This window comes from Salvelinus sp. IW2-2015, linkage group LG7, assembly GCF_002910315.2.
Source record: "Salvelinus sp. IW2-2015 linkage group LG7, ASM291031v2, whole genome shotgun sequence".
NCBI classification, from domain to species: domain Eukaryota; kingdom Metazoa; phylum Chordata; class Actinopteri; order Salmoniformes; family Salmonidae; genus Salvelinus; species Salvelinus sp. IW2-2015.
The window spans coordinates 18,468,061-18,478,530 of NC_036847.1; the positions used below are offsets into that span (position 1 = coordinate 18,468,061).

Below are 10,470 nucleotides of genomic sequence, written 5' to 3' on the forward strand. Positions count from 1 at the left end.
GATAAAATAACCACGACGAGGTAAATTGTCTACCAACAATTGCGCAATAAATAATTTACACTACAATTTGTTGCATAATACATTTTTACTGACACAAAAAGATCCCACTGTGTCAAACAAATTGTTGAGATTTAGGAAATTGTACCGACACTCCATGTTTCCATCACAATTGCTAATTTAGTTTTTGTTTAGCATGACTTTACTCGCATAAAAACTGTAGATGGAAATGTGGTTAGTGACAGTGGGGTCAAAAAGCATGAATAAAAATATGTTTTGGGGGGGGTTTTATGCACTTTAAAATGTTAAAACTGCCACACTCATGGGTCACATTCTGGTAGAAGTGTAGTTTGAGAGACCACAGAGACATTTCAATAACTTCATACCTTTGAACACAAGTGATGATTATAAATGTTGATATTTCTTTGTTCTGTAGTATATATCTGCTAATACAAGCCACGCTAACATGCTGACCAAACCTTCTCCGTGCATGCGTCTATGTGTGCATGTTGATTTTTTTCTATCCCCATCAGACGCTTTATTGACATGCAGGTTAAAATACCAAAACCAACTGCGAACCAACTATATTAATTTGGGATAAGGTCAAAACACAAATGAAACATTCATGGACATTATGCTAGCTATTTTGTCCTGGGAAATATATAAACATTGGTCTGTTATTTTACTTGGTCCTTTCTTTAGCTGGATCTTTGTGTGTTTCTCCACTTAAATTTTTTAAATATTTCTTCCTCTTCTGTGGATTTTATACAGCGGTTGGCAACCAACAAAGTTGCATTACCACCACTAGTGGACTGTGGACCTCATTCATCTTTGAATCACCCACGTGGGTATATGCTCGTAAAAACCAATGAGAAATTGGGACTGGAAAGACGTGCAGCGCGTCAACCAATTTAAATTTAAGCGCCTGGCTACGCAGATGCCAGTTGACTCGCTCAAGCAGTTTGGATGAAATGGACGGTTTGGTCAGCATGTAATACAACCGTGTTTGTATGTGGTCACAGTAGTCACCTCTCTCTGCGGGATTGGGCTCTGGCCTGCTCCCTGCGTTTCTGCCTCTCCCAGTCTCGCCGGGCCTTGTCCTGCTCCTCCCACTGCCGCTTCCTGCGCTCACTCTCCCTGTCTTTGTCTTTGGGCCGCACATGTTTCCCTGCTGCTGCTACTGTGATAAAAACAAACACATGTAAAACAGTGCTACTAGGTGCTACATATGCATGCATACATACAGTTTAAAACCACAGAAAAACCAGTCCCTATTCAAATATCTACAGCAATACCATAGAGAAAGATGGAGGACTCATCCTTATATCTTTGCCATTATAGCATCTGTGACAGCATAGCAGGGCTGACCACATTTAGTGGACTGGTGGATAAGCTGTTGGTCGRCCAAGAATTTTTTTGTCGAGCAGTCACAAATAGATTCCCCCCCATGAGACACCTGTCTGATTCTCACCGGTCTTCTGTGTACTAACCCATTGAGTAGGCTGCGGAGATGCAACCATCCAAGAAGGGAGTGTGGCTAAGATGCACAAGACATGTCTCTCTCCGGAATGTGCTCTGTTCCGCCACTTCGTGCACTTTCATTGTTTCATTGTGTAAATTGTTTGCCCTTTGATTGTTAGTGCTTATCAATTCCCCATTACATATACCTAAATGTAGGCTAATACACCAGTATTAGCCTACATTTACTGTTCATTTGCTTTATTTCTAATCTATACTGAACAAAAATATAAACGCAACAAGCAACAATTTCATTGATTTTACTGAGTTACAGTTCATATGAGGAATTTAGTCAGTCAATTTAAATTCATTAGGCCCTAATCTACGGATTTCACATGACTAGAAAAACAGATATGCATCTGTTGGTCACAGATACCATGAAGAAAAAAAAGGTCCTCAGGATCTTGTCACGTTATTTTTGCGCATTCAAATTGCCATCGATAAAACGCAATTGTGTTCGTTGCCCGTAGCTTATACCTGCCCATACCATAAGCATACCACCAACTTGGGGGACTTTGTTAGCAACATTGACATCAGCAAACCGCTTGCCCACACAATGCCATACACGTGGTCTGCAGTTGTGAGGCCGGTTGGACATACTGACAACAGTTTCATGAGCTAAAATAAAAGATCGCAGTAATGTTCTATATGCATAAAAAGCGTATTTCTCGAAAATGTTCTGCACAAATGTTTACATCTCTGTTAGCGGGGCTGTGCCCAAACAAAAAATAAACAAATTGTCGACCAAGAGACGTCGGTTCTTTTTAAACTTTTCTATATACAATGCATTCGGAAAGTATTCAGACCCCTTGACTTTTTCCACATTGTTACTTTACAGCCTTATTCCAAAATGTATTAAATAAATGATTTCCATCAATCTACACATAATACCTCATAATGACAAAAAAAAAACAGGTAAATTCTTTTGCCAAATTTATATAAAAAACAAAACAGAAATACCTTAATAAGTATTCAGACCCTTTTATGAGACACAAAATTGAGGTCAGGTACATCCTGGGGGAGAAGGGCATTGGTCAGGGAGGTGACCAAGAACCAGATGGTCACTGACAGAGTTCCTCTGTGGAGATGGGAGAACCTTCCAGAAGGACAACCATCTCCGCAGCCTTCCAYCAATCAGGCCTTTACGGTAGAGCAGCCAGACGGAAGCCACTCCTCAGTATGAAGCACGACAGCCAGCTTGGACTTTGCCAAAAGGCACCTAAAGGACAGACCACGAGAAGCTAGTACAAAGTACAGAGAGATCGTTGATGAGAACCTGCTCCAGAGTGCTCAGTACCTCAGACTGGGGTGAATGTTCACCTTCCAGCAGGACAACGACCTTAAGCACACAGCAAAGAAAACGCAGGAGTGGCTTCGAGACAAGTCTTTGAATGTCCTCAAGAGGCCCAGCCAGAGCTCGGACTTGAACCTGATCAAACATCTCTGGAGACCTGAAAATAGCTGTGCTGTGACACTCCCCATCCAACCTGATATTGCTTGAGAGGATCTGCAGAGAATGGGAGAAATTCCCCAAATACAGGTGTGCCAAGCTTGTAGCGTCTTACTGAGGCTGTAATCGCTGCCTAAGGTGCTTCAACAAAGTACTGAGTAAAGGGTCTGAATACTTACGTAAATGTAATAATTCAGTTTTTTATTTTTAATACATTTCTAAAAACCTGTTTTTGCTTTGTCATTATGGGGTATTGTGTGGAGATAGAGGATAAAACAATTTAATCCATTTTATAATAAGGCTGTAACGTAACAAACTGTGGAAAACTTTAAGGGGTCTGAATACTTTCCGAATGCATTGTAGACACATCCTATGTTTTAATCAAATCAACTATTTGCACTGAGCTTGTCTTATGCTTTAAGCTAACTGTTGGATGAAATAATTAAGACACACAAATGACCGCAATTTATTTGATTGTGCCGCCTGCCTCAGACTTGCTGTGCTGTGTTAAAAAGAAAAGACAGAGTGACTGTGTGACTAGCACCCGTTACCCCTCTCTCCTCCCTGCTGCAGCAACCACCACAGAACACGTGTGTATAGTGCTGTCCATGTTGCTGAAGCTGCAACATAATTACAGCCATTTCTGACCTAAAAGTTGTTACCGAAATCCCTAATTTGTTTTGGGAAAACATTCCCTACTCCCTCAACCCTGGAGAACAGTTGACTAAATGGGGTGTGCCCTAACTGTTCATGAGCAGTTCTTTGCCAAGATAATACATCCACCCGACAGGTGTGGCATATCAAGAAGCTGATTAAACAGCACTATCTTTACACAGACGCACCTTGTGCTGGGGACAATAAAAGGCCGCTCCAAAATGTGTAGTTTTGTCACAACATAATGCCACAGATGTCTCATGTTTTGAGGGAGGGCGCAATCGGTATGCTAAATGCAGGAACGTCCACCAGAGCTGTTGCCAGAGAATTTAATGTTAATTTCTCTACCATAAGCAGCCTCCGATGTCGTTTTAGAGAATTTGGCAGTACGTCCAACCGGCCTCACAACCACCGGGTGAGTGGTTTGCAGATGTCAACGTTGTGAACAGAGTGCCCCATGTAGTCAGTGGGGTTTTGGTATGGGCAGGCATAAGCTATGGACAATGAACAATTGCATTTTATTGATGGGATTTTGAATTCACAGAGATACCGTGACGAGATCATGAGGCCCATTGTCATGCCATTCATCTGTACACAATTCCTGGAAGCAGAACATTTCCCAGTTCTTCCATGGCCTGCATACTCACCACACATGTCACCCATTGAGCATGTCTGGGATGCTCTGGATCAACACGTACGATAGCAGGTTCCAGTCCCCGCCAATATTGAGCAACTTTGCACAGCCATTGAAGAGGAGTGGGACAATATTCCACAGGCCACAATCAACAGCCTGATCAACTCTATGCGAAGGAGATGTGTCGAGCTACATGAGGCAAATGGTGGTCACACCAGATACTGACTGGTATTCTGATCCACGCCTCCACATTTTCTTTTGAAGGTACACTACATGACCAAAAGTAAAAGGACACCTGCTCGCTGAACATCTCAGTCCAAAATTATGGGCATTAATATGGAGTTGAGCCCCCCGCCCCCTCTGCTATAACAGCCTACACTCTTCGAGGAAGGATTCCACTAGATGTTCTAACATTGCTGCGAGGGACTTGCTTCCATTCAGCCACAAGAGCATTAGTGAGGTCGGGCACTGTTGGGCGATTAGGCCTGTCTCGAAATCGGCGTTCCAATTCATTGCCAAAGGTGTTTGATGGTGTTGAGGTCAGGGCTCTGTGCAGGCCAGTCATGTTCTTCCACACGAATATTGACAAACCATTTCTGTACCGACCTCGCTTTGTGCATAGGGGAATTGTCATGCTGAAACAGGAAAGAACCTTCCTCAAACTGTTGCCACAACGTTGCCTTGGAGGGGGTGGCTGCTATTTTACGGGCTCCTAACCAACAACTATTTTGTTTGTAACTTATTTTGTACATAATGTTGCTGCTACCGTCTCTTATGACCAAAAAGAGCTTCTGGACATCAAAACAGCGACTACTCACCTCGAAATGGACGAAGATTTTTTCTTTAATGAGTCTGATGTGAAGTATATAGTGCTTCCCCAAGACCAGGCCCGAATCCCCATCATTCGCGTGAAGAAAAGACGGAAATACAGGGGGTGGAGGTCAGACACTTTACTCAGTACTTTGTTGAAGCACCTTTGACAGTGATTACAGCCTCGAGTCTTATTTAGTATGACGCTAAAAGCTTGGCACCCATTCTTCGCCGCAGATCCTATCAAGCTCTGTCAGGTTGGCTGGGGAGCGGTGCTGCACAGCTATTTTCAGGTCTCTCCAGAGATGTTCGATCGGGTGCCTTGTGAGAATTAGTCAGCGAGTGTGTAAACCACCTTTACCATCCGCTCTATTAGCTACGTGCTTCAGCACTTGCCGGTCCCGTTTTGTGAGCTTCTGTGACCTAACAGTTTGCGGCTGAGCCGTTGATGCTCCTAGACGTTTCCAGTTCACAATAACAGCACTAACAGTTGACCAGGGCAGCAGTAGCAGTGCAGACATTTTACGAACTTGTTGGAAAGGTGGCATCCTATGACAGTGCCACATTGAAAGTCACTGAGCTCTTCAGTAAGGTCAATATACTGTCAATGTTCATATTTGGAGATTGCATGGCTGTGTGCTCGATTTATACACCYGTCAGCAACAGGTCGGTGAAATAGCCGAATCGACTAATTTTAAGGGCTGAATACATACACTATATATACACAAAAGTATCTGTGACAAACAGATTCATATCTGTATTCCTAGTCATGTGAAATCCATAGATTAGGGCCTAATACATTTTTTTCAATTGACTAATTTCCTCATATGAACTGTAACTCAGTAAAATCTTTGAAATTGTTGCCTGTTAAGTTTATATTTTGGGTCAGTATAACGTTTTCTTCACCTCAAACAGCAAGTAAAACAAAGTATATTTTTAGAATCCATTGAGAATGCCAATAGTTCTCTCCCTTTCGATAACCATTCAACACGAAAGAGAAACATGTAATGCTCTGATCCAATGGAAACTTAAAATACATGATTACGTCTTATCCCTTGCAGATAGCCTACAGCTGTGTCTGTCCCAAGCTCACTGGTGCTCGAAACTTAAGGCCCAGAATATTTCATACAATGCTGCAAGTTTGCTAGTGCAAGCTTCAGTTGATACAATGTTTCAAGTTTGTTGCAGACAGGCCATGTGTAGTCAATGTGATTTATAGCAGACTTAATTTCATCAGGATATTTTCTACCTGCAGGCTACAATGTTTTTATTGGCTGGCTTTATTTGAGCTACTTTTACACTTACAGTGCATGCGGAAATTATTCAGACCCTTTTACTTTTTCCACATTTTGTTACGTTACAGCCTTATTCTAAAATTGATTAAATTGTTTTCCCCCCTCAATCTACACACAATACCCCATTGTGACAAAGCAAAAACAGATTTAGACATTTTTGCAAATGTATTAAAGATTTAAATTAATAAAATGGAAATATCACATTACATAAGTATTCAGACCCTTTACTCAGTACTTTGAAGCACTGTTGACAGTGATTACAGACTCAAGTCTTATTTGGTATGACGCTACAAGCTTGACACACCTGTATTTTGGGAGTTTCTCCTATTCTTCGCTGAAGATCCTCTCAAGCTCTGTCAGGTTGGCTGGGGAGCGGCGCTGCACAGCTATGTCCAGTTCTCTCCAGAGACGTTCGATCTGGTTTAAGTCCGGGCTCTGGCTGGGCCACTCAAGGACATTCAGAGACTTGCCCGTGAGCCACTGCTGCGTTGTCTTGGCTGTGTGCTTAGGGTTGCGGTTCTGTTGGAAGGTGAACCTTCACCCCAGTCTGAGGTCCTGAGCGCTCTGGAGCAGGTTTTCGTCAAGGATCTCTGTACTTTGCTTCGTTCATCTTTCCCTCGATCCGGACTACTCTCCCAGTCCCTGACCCTGAAAAAACATCCCCACAGCATAATGCTGCCACCACCATGCTTCATGGTGTCAGGTTTCCTCCAGAAGTGACCCTTCGCATTCAGGCCAAAGAGTCCTTTAAGAGCTTTGTGGGTTCTGTCTGGCCACTACCATAAAGTCCTGATTGGTAGAGTGCTACAGAGATGGTTGTCCTTTTGGAAGGTTCTATTTCCAAAGAGGAACTCTGGAGCTCTGTCAGAGTGACCATTGGGTTCTTGGTCACCTCCCTGACCAAGGCCCTTCTCCCCCGATTGCTCAGTTTGGCCGGGCGGCCAGCTCTAGGAAGAGTATTGGTGGTTCCAAACTTCTTCCATTTAAGAATGATGGAGGCCACTGTGTTCTTGGGGACCTTCAATGCTGCAGACATTTTTTGGTACCCTTCCCTAGATCTGTGCCTTGACACAATCTTGTCGTCTCGCAGCCCTACAGACAATTCCTTCGACCTCATGGCTTGGTTTTCGCTCTGACCTGCACTGTCAACTGTGGGGACCTTATATAGACAGGTGTGCGCCTTTCCAAATCCTGTCCAATCAATTGAATTTACAACATGTGGACTTCAATGAAGTTGTAGAAACATCTCAAGGATGATCAATGGAAACAGGATGCACCTGAGATCAATGTTGAGTCTCATAGAAAAGGGTCTGAATACTTATGTAAATAAGGTATTTCTGTCTTTAACACATTTGCAAAAATATCTAAAAACCTGTTTTTGCTTTGTCATTATGGGGTATTTAATCAATTTTAGAATAAGTCTGTAACGTGACAAAATGTGGAAGGGAAAGGGTCTGAATAGGTTCCGAATGCCGTGTATACATAGGGTGTCTATGTATGGAAAAATACACGGTTAAACATTTTGACCAATCCAATCTTAGAAAAGACAACTTTTGGTCGTCCAATTTTTTTTTTTGCTGGGGCCAGCCCCATTGAGGCTACAACCCATAGGAATCGCCACGTAATTGACTACTTTAAAATGGCGGAAGCATGGTGGAAGCCCTCAATGGCACTGACCATGCTAAAAAGACCTTTTAGCCACTAGAGTTGTCTATAATTCTCTATGAGCAATACACATCCCAGGATGGCAATGTACCTCCTTCAGCAGAGTGACTGCGACGGCGTCTCTTGTCCTTTCTCTTCTCCTCCTTTCTGTGGTGAGATTTGTCTTTCCTGGCCATTTGCTGGGGAGGCTTTATTGCCAGCGATTCATCCTCTTCTCCCCTGGAATTGGGAAGACTGTCTAGTGCCAACGACTCAACAAACAGGCTGCCCCTGTGCATAGCAGGGTCGCGTTCAGTTAGGACAAAAATGGGAGAAAATGTATTCAAAAGGGATAAGTTCAGTTTTTAAAGACGTTTTCTCCAGTATCTGGCCCTCCTGAACGTAACCCCAATTCCCACGGCTCTTTTTCCGTATCCCCTTTACCTGTCCTCTGTGGAGTCTTCCCGTATGTACGGGGAATTCCGGATTGTTATTTCCATTTTTTTATCCCGTAGTTCTCCTTCCTCCGGAGTGTTTCGTTTGGCTTCCCGATCATCCGTCTGTGGACCAGGGCACGGAACGCACTGGACAAAACATGGGACAGGGACATTATAATGTTCTAAAAAAAAATGATACGTGGTACAGTAAACATAACAATGATTGATTGCACATAAGGTAAGATAATGATAAAGTTTGAGGCAATAGTTCAAGGACAGATCTAGTCTGTGTAATACATTTAGATACACAATAATGTCAAAGTGAGAAACAGCATCCTCTGATGGGGAGAGAAACAATTATGTCCTAAATCAACACCTTAGCCTATAATCAGGTGGAGATCAGAGCTGATCGGATATGTGTAAGCAATATGGCCAACCTTTCACCTAGTTTATCAGGGGGCAAAGTTGAGACATTTCCACATTCCTTATCCCAATCTCTTCTCAGATCTCCCCAAGTGTATAGTTGGTATTAGGGCAGTGTTTTCCTCGAGTACCCCCAACAGTACACATTTTTGTTGTAGCCTATGACAAGCACACCTGATTCAACTAATCAACAAGTCCTCAATGAGTTGAATCAGGTGTGCTTGTCATAGGCTACATCAAAAATGTGTGCTGTTGGGGGGTACTCAAGGACACTGTACTAGTGTATAGGGGCTAGTGGTCAGTTTGGGGCACAACAGCATTTCTCTTCTGTTTACATTTTTCTGGCTTTTGGGCTCTGTYCTCTCTTCCAGCTCCCTTCTGCGTTTCTTCTCTTGGAGAATTTCGTCGAGTGTTTTCACTTTCCAGGTGTCCTTTTCGTCCCCCATCAGCACCCGCTCGCCACCGCCTGCTACACAGACAGAGACCCCCAACACAGAGATTCAATGCAAGAGCATTGTGAGATATGTCATGTTAATGGCAACTGTGGTATTCATGTACAATGATTTAATGTCATACCTCTACAGTTCAACGCATGCGTTTCATGATTTGAGCCAAGGTGTAAATGCACACTATTTCGCAAGAGGGTTGTACGAATATGAATTTGATGGGTAATAATAGTACAAACGGTTAATGCACAGGATAAAAAAGGTTATATCGTATAGGGGTTGTATGGGAGAAGAGGGTCAAGTTGGTAGACTATAATTGCTGTTACCTGAGTAGCGCCTCGTATCTTATCCATAGCAGTAACGTCACACTTTCACTGGTAAAAAATAAACACAAAACACCAATCCAAAAATGATGGAAGTAAAAAGTCGAGGTGATATCAAGGGGGCGAGAGAAGTTAAGTTCAAGTCAAATCGAGAAATCTACAAACACACGATACGTGAAATCTGTCTAACAGTAGCTAACCATAAACTCTGAATATATTACATGTTACTGCCTAGCTAGTATGTTTACTTAGCTAACGTTAAGTCCGTTACCATAAATACACAAACTCTAAACGTTACGTAAGGTCAAATAGTTTGCCGTTAGCGTACAATAAACATCTAGCAAAATTACCGGTTTGACGTAAATTAATATGCTAACCGTCTTTCGTTATGAAACATCGGTAGGTGTACAGTTAACTAGCTATCAGCTAGCCGCATCCGTGCATGCTTCTTCTAACTAGCTAATGTTAGTCAGATGCTAACGTTCGCCAATAAGCATGCTAAAGTTTGCTTGCTAGCTAGCTCACGGACGCTCACATAGGCAATAAATGAACATTCCGGTGATACGTTTTGAGTTTAAGGGCACATTTTTATTGAATTTCGTCTCTTCTAAATATATCCGAAGTGTGATAGCTTAAAGCTTTCGAATGATTCGCATTTTAACTTAAGTGATTTAACAAACCTGAAAAACGCTCCGCGCAATTTTGGAACTCCGGAAGATTCGTTGACTTCTGGGGTCATAAAATTACTTCCGGTTAATACTTCTTCGCTGCATTGAAAATAAGAGGACACCTTACTGCCATCACCTGGGCAGGAGTTGCAACTGTTTCTAGGTGCAAAA

At 42.6% G+C, this 10,470-nt stretch overlaps 1 protein-coding gene across 8 annotated transcripts in view; it reads right to left on the reverse strand.

Moving 5' to 3' along the window:
- LOC111966544 (cyclin-dependent kinase 11B) overlaps window positions 1–10,406 on the reverse strand; it is a 29,928-nt gene extending 19,522 nt beyond the window's left edge. For 2 of the 8 annotated variants that reach the window (XM_023991279.2, XM_023991278.2), the window contains exons 1-6: window positions 10,312–10,399; window positions 9,635–9,682; window positions 9,198–9,331; window positions 8,447–8,586; window positions 8,115–8,242; window positions 1,027–1,177 (exon numbers count right to left, since the gene is read on the reverse strand). In XM_023991279.2, the coding sequence (XP_023847047.1) occupies window positions 1,027–1,177; window positions 8,115–8,242; window positions 8,447–8,586; window positions 9,198–9,308 (530 nt within the window). In that variant the 5' untranslated portion in view covers window positions 9,309–9,331; window positions 9,635–9,682; window positions 10,312–10,399. Of the gene's footprint in view, window positions 1–1,026; window positions 1,178–8,114; window positions 8,294–8,446; window positions 8,587–9,197; window positions 9,332–9,634; window positions 9,683–10,008; window positions 10,270–10,311 lie in introns of those variants that run through there. The other 6 variants (XM_023991277.2, XM_023991273.2, XM_023991274.2 and 3 more) reach the window with 5 other exon arrangements.
- Window positions 10,407–10,470: the final 64 nt, after the last annotated feature.